The sequence below is a fragment of the Terrapene carolina genome, unplaced genomic scaffold (genome assembly GCF_002925995.2).
Source record: "Terrapene carolina triunguis isolate 2854851 unplaced genomic scaffold, T_m_triunguis-2.0 Scaffold67, whole genome shotgun sequence".
Taxonomy (NCBI): Eukaryota; Metazoa; Chordata; order Testudines; family Emydidae; genus Terrapene; species Terrapene triunguis.
This window is the reverse complement of record NW_020664418.1, coordinates 14,527,187-14,544,292: the sequence shown is the minus strand read 5'-3', so window position 1 is coordinate 14,544,292 and position 17,106 is coordinate 14,527,187. Positions and strand designations below refer to the sequence as shown.

At 48.6% G+C, this 17,106-nt stretch overlaps 1 protein-coding gene across 1 annotated transcript; it reads right to left on the bottom strand.

The window, feature by feature from the left end:
- Positions 1-221: 221 nt before the first annotated feature.
- SNX33 (sorting nexin 33) lies at positions 222-15,985 on the bottom strand. The gene is made up of 2 exons (XM_029910774.1): positions 13,844-15,985; positions 222-2,420 (listed from the first exon to the last, which is right to left on the bottom strand). The coding sequence occupies exons 1-2, from the start codon at positions 15,276-15,278 to the stop codon at positions 2,167-2,169; spliced, it is 1,689 nt and encodes a 562-aa protein (XP_029766634.1). The 5' UTR covers positions 15,279-15,985; the 3' UTR covers positions 222-2,166.
- Between the last annotated feature and the right edge of the window lie 1,121 nt (positions 15,986-17,106).

Genomic DNA, 17,106 nt, shown 5'->3' with positions numbered 1-17,106 from the left:
ACCTCTGCAAATGAAGCCTTTAGTGAGGGCTGTACAGACTCAGCTCTCCAGCATCAACTGAACCCAGGGGGACCCAGGAACACCCAGGAACTGCAGCCTCAGAGCTATCAGGCCTCGTGGAGTCTGCACATGCTCTCGGTGCTCCAGGCCAAGCACTGGTAAATCCAGCCCATGAGCTACTCGTATCCCTCTCTCAGGGAAGATATCAGTGCAGGCAAACGTGACGGTTGTTTGCATTTATTGTCGATACAAAGGGAGCATGTGGAAAATGAGATGAGATGCAGGCCTAGGGCTCCAGGCAAGTCCCCAGCATGGCCCTTCGCACCAAAACATTTGAGCACCTCGGCCTCCAGCACTCTCTAACAGGGTTAGTGTTGCTGCTCTTAAGTGGGAATGAGGCCTGTTGCAAGTGTGAGGCCAGCAGGACTCGTCTTCTGGCAGGAGTGTCGCAGCCCAGTGCTGGGGGGAAGTGGCCATCACCTGCTGGCATCCCTGGAAAGTAGCTGCAAAGTTCCTCTGGGGAAAGGAAAGCAAAGGCATCTTGAGTCACCAGGGACTGGATGTGTTTCATACAACCAAGAGGGACTTGTTGAGCCATCTTGATGTCCTAAGGGTATGTCCCAGACCATAGTGCTGGGGAAGAGATAAGGAACAGGCAGGGAGGATAGTGTCATGGCCAATCTGACTCCGGGAAGCTTCATCCTTGCATGAATGGCTGGGAAGGCAACTCCAGCTGGGGATGAAGGGCTCAGAGGAGGTGCGGGAGCAGAAGATAAGGGGACACAGGCCTAAATTCAGCTCTTGGTTACATCAGTGTAAATCCAGTGACTACAATTAAATTACTCCAAATTTATGCTGGTGCAACCAAGGGCAGAATTTGGCCCAAGCTCTCTTACCAAGGCCGATAAAGAATTCTTTGCTTTTGGTGCTTTAAACCTGACTCAAATAACATCAAATGCAGCAACGTAGAGATAGTGGGCCTGATTCTGCCCTCCCCGCTGTAAACCAGGGGTGACTCCATTGAAGGCATGTCAGAGTAAAGCCTGTGTGAGATGAGTCTCAGTCCCAGTGGATTCTGGGGTGGGGACTGTGGCGAGAGGATTGGGGAGGGGACATTATTTTGTACCATACGCACAGTCCTGCCCGAACATTCACCTGTTCTCTCTTGGGACTGAGCCATGTAGAAACAACACTGAGATGGCTCCATAACCTTCCTCACTCTGGAGGCAGAATGATCTTTCCTGGGGGCATTTGCTATGTTGCTTTCTTATTCTGAGAGCAGGTCAGTCCAGGGTTATTACACTCCCAGGGTTGAAAATGACTGGAGGGCAACCAAGCTACAGCTCATGTGGAATTTCCAGGAGTCAGTCTGAACATTAGCACTCCAATGCCAACTACCTTATTGCTAGAGCTGGTCAAAAAGCTGGAAAAACAGTTGTGCAGGAAATTTCACAACTGGTTCTATTTCAGGGGGGTTGAAATGGGCCCATTTTCCACAAAAGTTTTGCCGATATTTGTTTATTCAACCTTTTATTGAAAGCACTAAGGAACATTTTTGGTAAACAGACACAGTCAATAAAGATTTCAGTCCCAATTTCCATACTGGTTCCTAGTAAAAAATTATTGGTAAAAAATCTCACAGAAACTTTTGTGAAAAATGGAAAATTATGACAATTAAAAAAAAAAGTTCCAGTTTTGAATAAAGGCCTTTTTTTCCCCATCAAAAAGCTTTCTGTGTGTAAACTTTTGACCAACTCTACTTCGGATGTAGTGTATTAAACTCCCTACTCTAGGGAAACATTTTTCAGAAGCTAAAGCTTATTGCAAAGAAAGTGAGCGTCATAGAGTCAGTGTCCATTTCGCTTGTGAAAAGTACCTATGTCCTGCCTGTAAACTCTGGGAGTTGGAAGGGAAGTGGGGGGTCCATCTATCAGAAAAAGAAGTGGAATGGTCAGCCGGAAGACACGAGTGTAACACTTTCCTGCATATCTCTGCAAATTAGTTCCAGGAAAATGGGGAAAAGCCAAATGGAATTTGCTCACTAGTGTCATGAGTTTCCATTTGTTCTCAATCCACTTAAAACAGGTAGGTCTGCAGGGCTCCAAGGAACGAACCACGCAAGTCCAGATGTACTGTGGGAAGCAGATGCATCAGGTGTGGAAGGCATTAGAGGTTGTCATACATGCGTAAAGTCTTTTCCAGCTGCTGGCTGACTCTCTGGTAGAAGATGATCTGTTGTTTCAGGTAGGACTGCATCATTTTCTTAAAGTCTGCTATGCGCCGCTCATGGAAGTGGTTCATCTCTGCCTGGAGGGAAAAGCCAACCACGCGGCAGCGCTTCCGAATCCCATCTGCCTCCTCCTGATCCATCTTCCCCTCGTCACTCATTCGCTGGCTCTCCTTCACCTTGGCAAAGGCTCCTGCGAGGGGGAGAGAAATGAGACACCAAGGGTTAGTAAGATGTAAATAGCATGTCCCAGCGCTCCCTCTCTCCAAGCTATACTGTGTCCTCCTCTTCCACCCCAGCATCCCAAGAGAGAGACAAACGCTCATTGTGACCAGCAAGAGAGCTACAGATGCACCATGGCCTGGTTCTGTTCCCCCTTAGCTGTAGAACCAGGTCTTTCCCTTCAGGTTCACATACCTACTAATGCCTACACATTCCTATGGTCCTGGAAAAATCCAGCACTCCCTCTGCCAAGCCACACGAACGATGCCCTCCCTCTTCATCCTTAGTCCTTTCCAGTCTCCCAAACATCTGACTTCACGGGACTGAATGAAAACAGGCAGCTGGAAAAACTGCATCAATCCAAGGCCCTGAGTGTCGCTTCACTATACAGCCAAGGCACTGGGAAGGCACCAGCTCACTCAAACGTTCCACAGAGAGCTCTGGACAGCAGTGCTGGGAATCACACCCCGGGGGACAATCTCTGAGTAAGCATTGCTCCCTGCATAAGAGAAGGAATGGATCCACTGAAGGCCCTGTGTGCTTTAGAGAAGCACAGTACTCTAGCACCATTTGCTCTGGCCTTTGTGGATCAGACGGAGGCTACATTTTCCTCAGGGTATGACACAGTTTGGCCCTGCCACGTGGCTAGATCGACGTGTGTTAGAACATGGCTGTGTCACTACCAGGTTTAACAGCCCACTGCTTTCAGAACATACATGGGGCTTTAGTGTATCCTGCACCATCCAGTACATAGTGCATCAGGTTGATTATCAAAAGACCTGTGCTCCGTCTCCAGTTTTCCCACTGTCTTGCTGTGTAACCTTCAGCAGGTCACCTAACGTCTATTTACTGTACCTACGTGTGAAGAGGGGATAATCATTCTTACTCACCTTTGTAAAAAGTGCTTGGAGAACTACTGATGAAGTGAGCTACATAAGGGCCTATTATTCAATTATCATAGACTAGGAATAAATCTACATTGTAGCGACCCAGAACATCAAAGCTGCTAGAAGAGGCAATAGATTAACAGAAGGAAGGAGCATGAGGTTTTATAGTGTCTTAGAGATCTCAATACACCCGACAAAGCAAAGGGTTCAGTTCTAGTAGTGCAGTGACCACAAAGGTAAGATCTGCACATAGCAATAGCTTATACACCTTTGGATCTGTGGCAGGAGGGATGGGAAAGAAAGATATTCCTGCTGCTTCTTCCTCTTATTGCAAAATGACATGGGGCACTTATCTTTCTCCTGGACAGCCACCACAGAAGGATAGAACAGACCCCAGTTCATAGATTCATGGATTTTAAGGCCAGAAGGAACCATTATGATCATCTCATCTGATCTCCTGCATAGCACAAGCCAGAGACTCTCACCCAGTAATTCCAGCATCAAGCCAAATTCTCCTCTGAAGGACAATCTCTATAGCAGTGCAGCATCCCCCGCATATGCAGTGTGATCAACGGGTACAGCAGGCCCAAAGTCTGCAACAACCTTTCATCTCCCAAGTGCCATGTTCAAACATAGATTAGGTCGCCTACTCTAAATACAGTAGATTCATCATTGTCCATAGCGGAAGTTTGTCCATATCACAACAGGCTTTTCTGCTAGATCCCACCATTCGGGTGGGCCTCTCAGGGACTGTTTAAACCTATTCCCAATCATATTAAACTCTGCTGATATAAGTCATTCATAAACCAAAATAAGATCATGCACAGAAGAAGGAGTTTGCATCAGTTTAATGTAACTGGTTAAAAAACCTATTTAAGATAAACTAGTGCAACTTTCTCATGTGGACAATCACTTGTACCAATTTTACATCAGGTTAACTCCATTGATTTCAGTGGAGCTACTGCTGATTTACACCAGTGAAAGTCAAAGGACATTGAAGTCCTGTGTGTTGTGTATTCTGCTGTGTTGTACCTGCTGTGTCTTTATTATTATGTATTCCTATAAACATGCACATGTGACTAAGATCCTCAAGGCAGGAACCAGTCTTATGTTTTGACACACTTCACCTGTGGCACAATATAAATAACAATTACCACAAAAACACCAAACGGTTTGTTATAATAAATAGATCAGGGCAGGAGAGGCCAGAAGAAGATCAGCACCGGCTGCTTAGTCAACACCGAGGTGCATTAGCAGAACTGTGCCAAGAACTGAATAGCAGGAACTGCATGTCAGAATGATGATGCACTGGCGGAGTTCTGTGGGGTCCCAGAGCAGGAGAACTGAAAGGTCAGGATTCAGATGTATTGGCAGAGCTGCGTGAAGGTAGCTTGCACAGCACCTGTGTGTCCTATGCTTGGCTTTAGCAATTGCTATCATGAACTTCCACGGGTACTCTATTTGCCTAGGCAAAAAAAATTAAAACCTCTACTGCCCAAAGAGCAAGGATTGCTGGGAATTAAAGGCTTAGGAGGACCAACCATGGCTTTTTGAGACCCTGTTTGAAATCTAACTCATGTCAGATGTCAGGGGAATCACATCAGCTCCTAACAGCATTTGATACAGTTGTGAAAAATGCTGCGTATGTCTTTGCACTGCTCCTCCAGTACTGCTGAGGAGCATTGTTCTTAAGGGATAAGCAATGTTTCCCCATATCTTATGTCCTATGTCATGCTCGTTCTTCCTCTCCTGTGCAACCCAATGTGCTCCCTAGTGTCAGAACTTGCCACAGGACCCACTCGCTGTGCTCCAGAATTTCATATTTCATTAAAAAAGGGGGGGGGGGGAGATTTTCAAAGCCACGAGAGGGGGAATTGGATGGGTGCCCAATTCCCGTTAATTTTAATTGGGTGTCCAAATCCCTGAAGCAGCTTTGAAAAACTCACTCCGAGTCTCTGGCCCTTACAGTTGTGAAGAAAACCTTCCAAAGGTGAACAGAGCTTAGCATAGCCAATGCAGGGTAGTGTGCTGAGTCTGCACACAGCCTGAAGCAGTAGCTCAGAGAAGTGTGAACTGGCTCATTTAAATGTCAACATTGTTAACTATTTCACTGCTGATGACTTTAGCAGAAACAGCCAGCTAGAGTGCTGATCCTACATTCAAAAACCCTTCAACCCTTCCTCAACTGCCAAAGCTCCCAGATTCTTCCCCAATGAGTGTTGAAATTCACCTGAGACTGCCATGGCATTTCCAGCCTGCTACATTAAACCACCACAGAATCAGGGCCCTTGGCACAGAAGTTAGGGCGAGTTTGCCACAGACTACATGGGGCCTGGCTCACATTCCCCCTCAGATGACCAATTAAAACACCTCACTCACCCTGCCCCACCAGCAGAGTCCAGCCATACTGCAAAGAGGGCCATCGGCACTTACATACCAAGTGGAAGGAGGGAGGGATTAGGCTGTGCCTTTACTCGGTGTGTTTTTACATGCAGATAGCTATCTCCATGTAAAATGGTAATAGAGACAAGGCCCTATGGTCTTTACCCCAATGGAGCTAGTTGCGGTAGACTCCAGCTGGAGGAGGAGGACTTAGTGTTGATCCCAGATATGGTTCATCAAGGTACAATTCCCTGTGCCTTTGTCTCCACTAGGATTTTACACCCAGTGAGTGATCTTGAGTTAGCGATCTCAAAGTAAAAACACACCTGTTTCTGCAGTGAACACATAGCACTACACAGATCAGGCCTGTCCAGGAATCAGAGGTTAAATTAATCCAAAGATTCACAGCACCTCCCCACCCTTTCCCAAAAATGGCCTCAACCCAACCCTGGAGGGAAGGCATCTAACTACAGCCAGAGTCAGGTTCACTAAGTCACCCAAAACCAGATCCAACACCATCCAGCTCCTCCAAACACCCTGCAGAGAGGGTCCCTGCCCAGCAGTACCGGAAAGAAGATGGACTAGATAACCAGATTAGTCGTTTCCTTTCCAACATCTAGGATTGCATTATCCAGAGCCCCTGCTACTAGGAACATGACTGAGCCAGAGGCTTTGCCCACCAAGTCTCCCGGAATGATGTTGGACTACCTTTGTGTTCACCTTCAGAAACCAGTGACAATGTGAGCATGTGACATGGCCTAATTCCTTAGGTAACTGGAGTGGTACACTCAGTATAAGACTGTGATGGGGTATACAAACCTCTCACGGGCTGGAAAGGGTTAACGAATTGGCGTGAGCACAATCAGCACCACCTGCTACCCCTGCAGTGGGTGTCAGCCTATAGGAAGAGGATGAAAGGGGACAGCTTGCTCAGGTATAGCTACCTAGGAAGGAGAGCAGAAAACCAAGTGTCTCACTTGGGGAGTGTAGCGGGGTAGTTACCCCACTCCGGCCCTGACGGGGTTAAAACAGCCCTGGCAAAGGGCTGCTCTGGGGAGCCAATAAGGTAGGCTGATTGGAGAAGCAGCCACAGCTGCGGCCACGCCCCAATCAGGCCACAGCTGGCCCTATAAAAGGGCTGTGAGGCAGCTGCTAACAGTCTCTCTCTCTAGTGGTGGAGACAGAAGGACTTGGCTGCCTGGGAGCTGAACAGGGTACTTGAGGTGGAGCAGGGCTGGGGGAAGGCCAGAGGAGCTGGGGAGCTCCAGCCTGGGAAACCCCCAGGCTGCAGGCCTTGCTGAAGGCCCAGAGCAGGTACTGGGGTTGCAGAGGTGCAGCCCAGAGTTAGGGAAAGGCAGCAGGTCCAAACCCCCCTTGCCAGTGATGAGTGGATTATAGACTGCAGTCTTCCCCAGTGAGCAGGGGCTAGATGATGACTAGCAGTAGCCACTGAGGCAAGGTGGGGATAGAGGGTTGGGGATTCCCCGGGGAAGGGAAACCCAGAGACTGCAGGGGGTACTGCAGAGGGCAGAACCCTGAGGGAAGGGGCACTGGGGTCCGGGAGGGACACAGGGGCCTGAGGCAAGCGGGACATCAGCCAGCAGAGGGTGCTCTGGAGCTGGAGACCTAATTCCCAGAACGACCAGCAAGAGGTGCCATGCCAGTGAGTCGTCGACTTGCTACAGGGAGAGAAGCCAGGAACCGGGCAGGACTGTGGCTGGTCAGAGCCTCCCTGGGGGGAAGGCAGGCCAGACACTGGACTGTTTAGGTTTAATAGAGACCTGCTGATGCCACAGTAGGGGGTGCCTCACCTGAGGGGAAGGGTGGGATTTGACAGCTCAGCCATGGGCAGGTGGCCCATTAACCTCAGAGGGACTGAGAACTAGGACAAAGCTTCCTTTATTTTGTGATTATTTGGGGACTGTGACTTTAGACTCTTCTACTCCAGGAGCATGGGGCGAGGGTGCCAGTGTTTGAACTTTCATAGTGAAATGGACAGAGAGCTGAACCACCAGAATGGGCTGAAAACCCCATTGGGGAAACTGAGGTGGAGCGAGTGCTCCACAGGGGACAGTGACCCAATAACAAAGACAATCCCCCCCAAACTCCTTAGACTTTGAGACGTGTTAGGTCCCTAAAGATCATTTCTACCTTGTCCCCAACCAAGAGCAAGAATTATCTGGAAGATCCTAGTCTCCTCAGACAAGTAGGGAAATCCTTCCCAAGCAGCAATACACGCACACAGAATCACCGCCATTTCCCATTGTATCCTTTGTTTCCAATGAACCTGGAGGAATACTGCAAAGGAGAATGCATGAACCTCCACTGGCCTGCCCAATGGCTATATGGTTTGACCTTGTTTGTCTACCCTTATTAGTCAGTATTTGTAAACGCTCTGGGAATGAGATTCCATTCGCATGAATGTTAACGGATTGGGTGCTCGTCCTGTAAATACAGTTATTTGCATGGGAATGGGGTCATTAGTAATTCACTGATAGTTGTGCGCTGTACAGGGGTCAGCATCACCATGTTGCACGACGGACACTTGACAAAATTACCGGACTTAGTGATGGACATTGGCGGGGGGTGGAACGGGGATCCCAGCAGAGGGAGGGGGTTGGGGTGTGGGTTCTGGGGTGGGGCCAGAAATGAGGGGTTCAGGGTGTGGGAGGGGACTCCAGGCTGGAGCAGGGGGTTTGGATGTGGTGGGGTGTGAGGGCTCCAGCTGGAGGTGTGCAGGCTCTGGGGTGGTGCTGTGGATGAGGGGTTTGGGGTGTAGGAGGGTGCTCCAGGATGGGACCAATGGGTTCGGGGGACAGGAGAGGTATCAGGGCTGGGGCAGGGAGGTGGGGCGCAGGGGTGTGTATGCAGGCTCCATGCAGCGCTTACCTCCAGCAGCTCCTGGAAGCAGCAGCATGTCCCCCCTCTGGCTCCTACATGGAGGCACAGCCAGGCAGCTCTGCGTGCTGCCCCGTCCACAGGTGCTGCCCTCACAGCTGCCATTGCCTGCGGTTCCTGGCCAATGGGCTGGGAGCCTCAGAGTCAGTGCTCAGGGAGGGGGGACGGAGGCAGCATGCCTGCAGAGCCACATGGTGCCTGGCCATGCAACAGCAGGGACAGGGAGCCACTTGCGGGGAGCCGCCTGAGGTGAGCATCCCCACGGACCTCAAAATTTTTACCATGGACGTGTTGCCGACCCTTGGCGCTGTACTCCCGTTTAAGAAGTTTCAGTCAGAAACAATCCCATGTGACCAAACACCATGATTAGTCAAAGGGAACAACTTACAAACAAGCCACATGTATGCACAGCCTGTTCAAAAAATCCCCACTCGCAAATGGATTCGAAAAATCTAAGTCTGTTTAGGAAAAGAATAAAAGGGTAAATTTTCAATGAACTCTGGGCCTTACTCTCCGCTGGCTTATTGTGCAAAGTGGGTATAATGCAGAGCTCAGCAGGAACCAGAATTTATGTTTTGTAGGAAATTTCACAATTTCAATTTTCCCCCCCATTCTAAAATGGACAACAAACTAAATATTTCCTGTGAAACAAAATCCCCCTCAAAAAATTATTTTGGAGTCAACAGAAATGTTTCCTTTCGATACAATCAAAATATTTCCTTCCAATTTCAACCATTAATTTTTTTTTAATTTTTGTTTTTTGTATGAAAAATAATGAATTTTGTTTCAAAATGAACAACTGAAATGGACCGTTCTGGATATGTCAAAATGAGACATTTCGAGAACCTTCATTTCATTCCTTTCTAAAGAACATTTTGTCAAAATGACATTTTTCAAAACATGTTAATTTCAACCAAAATGGCAATTTTTTGTAAAAAAAAAAAAGACATTATGATTAAAAATTTCCACCCAGCCCTAGTGTAAAGTGCTGCCAAATCAAGATGATAATGTTTCACCCCCACTTTGCGGTGGGGTTACTTACTGCAAACCAGAAGAATCAGACTCATTCTTAGCAATGAACCAGCCTTGATTTTAAAATGCAGTGATGGCAAAGGATATTGCTCTGTGTCCGAGGTACGTCAAGATGGGCTTCACAAGGCACTTCGTTATTTATATCACAGGAGTACCTTGACGCCCTGATCAGGACCCCATTGTACTAGGCGCTGTACGTGCATATAACAAAAAGTCAGTCCCTGCCCCAAAGGGATGACAGTCAACTAGCTGCTTCACGGGCAGATACAAGAGTCCTCTTTCAATTGCGCTTTAGTTTCTGAGGGTTGAACTAATAGGCAGAGCTTTTCCCTCTCTGATTTCTGACTTTTAGGCCTTGCCTAGCTTAAAATGTTTGGTCATGTTGTAGCTCTGTTTAACTGATCACCAATTCACTTGAGCTAACTAAGGCCTTGTCCATACACAGAAGTTGTACCAGTTTAACTGAGGCCTTATCCACATGCAGAAGTTGCAATAGTTTCACTGAAATCAGTTTTCAGACTGATTTAAGTGAGTGCAAACCCCTGAGTGAACCCTCTAATTTTGGTTTAAGGTGGCTTATTTCAGTTTAGCTTAAAGCTGTTCCTAACCGCCTTGAGTTAAATCAAAATAATCCTGGTTTAAGCCAAAATAAGAGCATCCACATAGCCTTTTGCATCAGTTTAACTAAATCGGTTTTAAATACACCATAAATTCAATTGCTGCAACTTTCTCATCTAGACAAGCTCTAACATGAGTGTAAATGCAAATGATGGCACTCCACCTATCTTTAATCTTGGGCATGATTCACCCTAAGGCTCAGGGAGGGTCAAAGGAAAAATTATGCAGAGAAACAGGTCTGAAAGTCAGAACGAGCCGTAAAGTGAGCCACAACCAGGAACACTTTTTGTGGAATAACTAATTTAGCATTTACACTCAAGTTCACTGGAAATTAACTAGCTCACCTGACACCATGAACAAAAGTCACCATCTAGACAAGGCTTTGGGGGGGGGGGGCTAACTGATGCTTGTGGGAAAGGCGGTTTCCATTTTTTTTTTAATTCTGTGAGAAGGAATTCTGCTTGGCTGTTTGCCGCATTCCTCTCTCCCATTCTTGAGCTCGAAGTCCATTTGCATGAAAACAGAATCTCTCCTTCCTAAGAGTTTCTATCAAGGCCAGCTGCGTGCGCCTGACCTGAGGTTAGAGTCCTCTGTTTGTGACAGCACAGTAGGCTGCGGGTGGAAGTTAATGTGATGTCACAGGATTATGACTCCTGATCGGGATGTAGCAGGAACAGAAGCTCTCTTTAGGAACAAAGGTTCTAATCTAAGCCAAGCCCTGCCCTTGGTTACAGACACAAGCCTCGCTCAGGACAGATTCTGGGCCCTACTTTCATACAAAAGTCCTTAGTAATAAAGAATGAGTGGAAAGAAATATAGAAAATCTTGAAGGTTAAATTCCATCTTGGGGTAAGTGCAGGGAAGGCAGCTGAGTGACACCCGAGAGGAATTTGGCTCCCAAGGTTTAAGAAGAATTGTTTCTAGCTGAAATCTATTATCCAGGTTCTCTGGGTGGTGGCAGCTGCTCTCCTAGGAGTGGATTCTGCCATCCTCACACACAGAGAGTAGCACTTTACTCCATTAGTAGTGCCATTCATTCCAATGGAGCTACTTGCAGTAGCAAGGTTCTTCTGAGGCCACGTCTACACTACAAAATGTTGTCGACCTGACTTACGTCGGCATACAGCCACCGCAGTTATTAAATCACTTGTGTGGGGACTTGGCTGCTTGTGTCGGCCGTGCACGTCCGCACCATGAGCGCTTGTGTCGATTGTATTGTCAATGTGGGGCATTGTGGGACAGCTCCTGAAAGCCAGTAACAGTCAATGTAAGCAAAGCAGTGTCTACACTGACACTGTATCAACCTAATTACGTTGACCGTGCCTCGATGCCGTTTGGGAAGGTGGTGTTACTAAATCGGCACAACTAGGTCAATGCAAGGCAGCTTACGTCGACCTAACCCTGTAGTGTAGACCAGGCCTCAGTTTAAGGGTGGCTCTCAGCATTTAGCAGGACACTTCCTCATGAACACAGAAGCATTTTTTTTACCTGCAAGCCAGGTGTGACTCACCATTCTGGTAAGATAAACCAGATCCCACCCATAAACCGCAGCCCTTCTGTCTGAACTATGGCTTCCTGGATACATACAATGGCATTGTAGAAAAGCATCTAACAGCCCAGTCTTCCTGCCTGTACCTTTCACTGGCAAAATATTTGCCCTGGAGTGAAATCAGAGCTGGATCCTCTTGCCAGCTTCCTCCCCTTGGATGGAAATGCAAGTCAGGGGGGCTGGCAACCCCGAAGGAAGACAGAGAGTCTATGGGTAGATTTTTCTCCAGTGGGAGTTAGGTTCCTGTGCTTTTGGAAATCTATCCCTCTGTGACGGACAAGGCTGTTTTCTCTTCAGCAGGCATTTTGTTCCTGCAGCACCTCCAACCTGGGACTCCTGGAGTGGTTTACAATGCAGTACCTCTTGTTTTGCCACATGTCCCCAAAACACCCAAATGTCTCACTTTCGCCAGGCCACATATGACTAGAGGAGGGAGCCTGGCACAAGCAGTAGGACTTCTGAGATTGAAAGGGACTGCTTTTCCTCAAGTGCACGACTCTCTATAGTGATTCTCACAACTCTGCTGCTAGCCAAACACATACACAAACAGTGTGTTCAGGAATCCAGGCCTCACCAGGACTCTGACGCCAGCTACTCTGACAAGCAGCATGCTAAGACTTTGTGCTGGCCTTGCTACTCCCACCTCGCCAATGATCATCTCCTGTTTCCTGGGCACTCTCTGTCCTCTTCTGGGATAAGACAAGATTCTCCAGCTCTCTGGCCCAACAGGATAGCCTGGCTCTGCACTGGCAGACATGGAGCAATGAATTTCCAAGAGGTCTTGCTCTCTGGTGCTCTGAGGCTCTCTGAGAGGAGCTAACAGAGGCCTTGGGCTTCCCTAGAAGCAAAAGACTGTACAGGCTCAGAGCAAACATGATCCTAGCCACCTGCAGAAGGTGCCCTGGGCTGCTCCCTGCAACCAGCAAGGCGAATACGAATGCATCACAGTCAGCTCTGCCAGTATGGGGAAACAGGGATTTATCTGTCACTAGATTTCCTTTCCACACATTACTAGAGAGACTGAGGGTACTTAATCAAGGTCTCATTATCTTAATGGAGGACATGAGAAAGGAGGAGGAGGAGCTGGCTGGTCCTGGTCATGAGGTGATTCCTAAGCAGGGTTCATTCAAGAAAGTCTCTGTCAGGGCTGGACGCCACATCGAGGAACCAATCACAGGGCTGCCAAAATGCACTCCGCTTCCCCTTCTAAGTGTGAGTCAGCGGGAGGGAAATCGGGTGCCACAGCCAGAGTCAGGTAAAATGTCAGGTGGTCACATGGAATGCGAAGAAATATAGGGCATTAAGCAGCAGCACATCTGACTTGTGCATAAGGCAGATCCTGGCCCATATCCTGGTCCCAGAGATTCAAACAACCCTTTCCAGAGGCAGCACGGTCTAAGAGACTGAATATGAGGCTGGGAAAAACAACACTTGAGCTCTGCCACTGACTCACTGTGTGCCTTGGGGAAGTCACTTAGGCCCAAATTTCCTAAAGTCGCCTCTAATATTAGCTGTTTCACTTTAGATACCTCAGCGACTTGCAGAGTACGGAGCATCCACGACTCCAGCTGAAGTCCCCAGGGGCAGGGGATACTAAGGTCCTCTGAAAATCAGGCTTTGGAGCTTTCCAAACTTGGCACCCAGAAAAATGAAGCACCTAAAATTCCAGGTCCCTGTTGAAACCTTGGACCCTAATTTAATTGTTCTCAGGTTCCCTGGCTGCAAAATTAGAGTAATTATGTGCACCTGCCTCCCAGGACTAACAGGAGGTTGAATTAGTTAATGGGGGCACAGCACTTTGAAAGACAAAATACCGTGAAACTTCTATAAGAGGCTGCCTACCTCCTGTCTTGAGAGACCACCCCAGATTATCCCCAAGGAAATACAGTCCAAGCCTGCTCCACCTTCAGGAGAAGGCCACCTCCATTAAACAGCCAAATGTTGCCTGTTCCTGGGGCAGTCTCCTGAGACAGGCTTATCATGGCAGCAACTGAGGCCCAGAGAAAGCTGCGCCTGGGCATGACTTACCTTTCTGAAGGTGAATGATGTCTGGGAAGTTGGAGAGGAGCCCTTGGTACAAGGAGAGAGTGTCCAGCATGAGGAAAAGGTCATTCTTGGGCTGCTCGGCGAACATCTCCCCAACGGTCTCGTACGTCTTGCCTGTGTGCGAGATGGCATTGTTGAGCGCATCCGAACTGTAGGGTGGGTCCATCTGGAAGGAGTAGCTGATGGCTTGGAAAGCGTTGCCCAGCTTCTGGAACTCCTTCCGGAACCCCCCCACATGCTTGCGCACCAGCTCCGAGGCCATGTTGGTCAGTTGCAAGACGCTGTCGTCCATCTTCTTGCTGAAGGCCTTGAACGAATCCACCCGGTCTTCCACGTCCTGCAGGTCCTGATGCTCTGTGGGGATCTGGAAGGTCAGCAGGAAGCTGGCCCCCACCATCTCATCCTTCTCTGCCCGCCGCTTGCCCATCTTCCACTGCTTGTCATCGCGGCAAGTGAGGAAGTGCTGGAAGCCCTCATACTGGGACAGCACAGGGTGGCTGGTCATGTGGTCCATCCACAAGATCAGCCTCCGCTTGCGCTTCTCGATGAAGTCCTCCTCGAAGCGCCCAGTGGCCTGCTTCTCGGGCAGGTGTGGAACCGAGATCACTGTGAACTTGTTCAGCAGGCGGTTGTACAGCCAGTCAAAGTGCTTGTACCGCCGATAGACCGGCGCATTGATGCTGCTAGGGGTCAGCTTGTAGGAGATGTAGCTCTTGATGCCCTTGAATTTCGTTTGCTTGGTGGGCTCCTCCACAGAGCAGATGAAAGGGTGCGGGTTGGCCCTCCACTGGGGGCCCTTGGGACCCATCTCGATGGAGTAGGTCTCAGCGATCTTGGACATCATGGGCACATCTCCCAGGATAAAGGCCTCCACCCCAGAGCGGACAAAACAGGAGAAGCGGTTGAGGTTCCGCCCCACCACGCTGCCCCTCTTGGAGGAACTGATGCTGTCCTGCCTCTCCAAGGCTGGCTTGGGACGATAGCCAGCATTCTGGTTGGGGTATGCCGCAGGGTACTGCAGGTTAGGGGAGGGGTGCCCATTGGTGCCAGGGCTGCCCCGTGGCTCTTCCACCACTGTGCAGCCATCGTCCCAGTCGTCCCAGTCGTCATCATCATCATCCTCAAAGCTGCCCTGATGGGAGGTGTTGGTGTTGGAAGGGGGCATGTAGAAGGACTCATTCCCAGGGGAGCTGGCTGGACTGTTTGAATAGTCTGTATAACCGGAGCTCGACCGGGACCTGAGGATCTCGACATAAGAGGCAGGGAAGATGCCAGTTTCTCCTCGGCTGTTCTTGCCCTGCAGCCACCCGTCCAGGGAGTTTTCGCTGAAGATCACCAGTTCCTCATTCTCCTGGATGCTGATCTCTTCTTTGTTTTCACTCTGGAAGTTGTAAAGTGCTCTGGCTTTCAACGCCATGACTGCTCCCTGGAGGACTGTATAACTTGACACCCCCCAGCACCACCACTGAACCAACACCTCAGATGCTTCAACAGTCGGAGACACTGGTTTATAATCTATAAAACACCAGTTTATAATCTGTAACAGTGATGTGGAAAAAAGTTTTGTTGAATTCACCTCGAAGTAACAAAAATATATGTTTATATTTTTTTCTAAAAATTTTTAACTTCAAGGCCTATACATTCACACTGCAGTCTAAATTCATCGGCTAAAAATGGCATTCCTAGGGCAATCAAACATGTTTTGCACCCTCCGTTTAGGTGATATAGGCCTCAGTCAGATGGACACACATCCATAAAATTGTCAGCTCCATATAGATTTTATCTAGCTGTCAGTCTGTCCCTGCGCTGTCCATCTTTCCTGTTTGAATTTACATTAAAAATATTCCCAAAATAATCTTGATCGAATGCAAGAAATCAAAAATCCCTTCTTTTTTTTCTGGAATTCTTTTTTTTAAGGATTAAGAAAAAAATTATAGACCTTGGCCCATCTTCCAAAAAGCATATCCAGTGCAATTCAGAATCACAGTGCTTGAAAAATATCTTTAAAAAAAGGCAAAACAAAACAAAAGCACAACCTTAAATGATCCCAACACAAATATTTTGCAATTCCTGATGGGGCTGATTTTTTGAAATCCACAAACCTCCAAGGGGGTGGAGGAAACTAAAAAGCCAAAAAGCAATCCAAGATTGAATGTGTCACGCCTCTCACACAGCAATAACAACACAGTCGCCTAAAAAAAACCCACCCTCTTCAAGAAGATGTTAAAAGTTCACGCGAAGTTTAAAAACGGAGACAAAAAGAGAAGTACTGAGCTCTTCCGCGATAGGGAATCTTTAAATCACTTTTACAACCCAAATTGACAAATGCCAAGTAAAAAGGGAAGGATTTGCCACTCACCCACCGACACAAAGTTAGACAAGTCCCTGATGAGGGCTGAAAGATTTTAGAGTCAGATCCATTGATTCCGTCTGAAAACTGTTTGGCAAAGGGGTTTCTTTTGTTGGGATTATTTCCTGGCCAGTTCCTCTCTGCGCCCTGAAATTGATACAGTCAGAGCAAATAATGATCCAGCCCTTTGGAGAGGAAACAAAAACCAACCATCAAAAATGTGGCAAATTCCCTTCTCTTCAAACGAGCTGCACACAAAACCCACCGAAGTTCCTTCCAAACGCTGCAGTGTTTCCAAGATGAAAAGCCAAAGCGTCAGGCAAGGGAAGCAGCGATCCACTGGATCCCTCCTTCGGAGCACTCCCTGCAGATTTTGGGGTGCAACACCAATGAAGTTTCCCAATTCCCAGTGATTGCAGGGGAGTGGGGAGGGGATGCGATTCCGTTTTCTTGTGTCCGGGGGTGAAGAGGAGAGTGGGGAGGGGGGGAAAGCTGCCTGAAGAATTCAGCAAAACAGAGGCACTTCCGTTTGGAGAGAGGGATAAAGCCAGGGGACACTTCTCCAGGCCGTGCTGGGCGAAAAGATCTCTGCTCTGGCCCCAGTCCTGGCTGCTGGGGAGCTGCGGCTTGCAGGGAGACCTGGAGGCCCAAATAGCTACACGTGCCCCTTCAGACCCCCTTCTCCGGGGGCAAGGATCGGTCACCTCCAGCAGAGTTCTCCTCCCTTCACTCCATCTTGCCGAGCCGCCGGCCGGGATCAGCTCCAGCCAAAGCTCTGCGCGCACAAGATGATCCCGGCCTCCGCCGTTCTTGCGCAGGGCGCTTATGCAGAAGCCCCAGTCTCTGGGCTCCTCCTCCCGGCTCTGCGCTCCCAGGTCCCGCTCAGTTTTCCTTG

What these genes read in the sequence shown, in the direction of transcription:
- SNX33 (XM_029910774.1), bottom strand. Translation starts at nt 15,278, where the DNA reads ATGGCGTTGAAAGCCAGAGCACTTTACAACTTCCAGAGTGAAAACAAA. An exon ending in CATCATTCACCTTCAGAAAG is followed by an intron (nt 2,421 to 13,843) that starts GTAAGTCATGCC and finishes TCCCCCTCGCAG; the next exon opens with GAGCCTTTGCCAAGGTGAAG.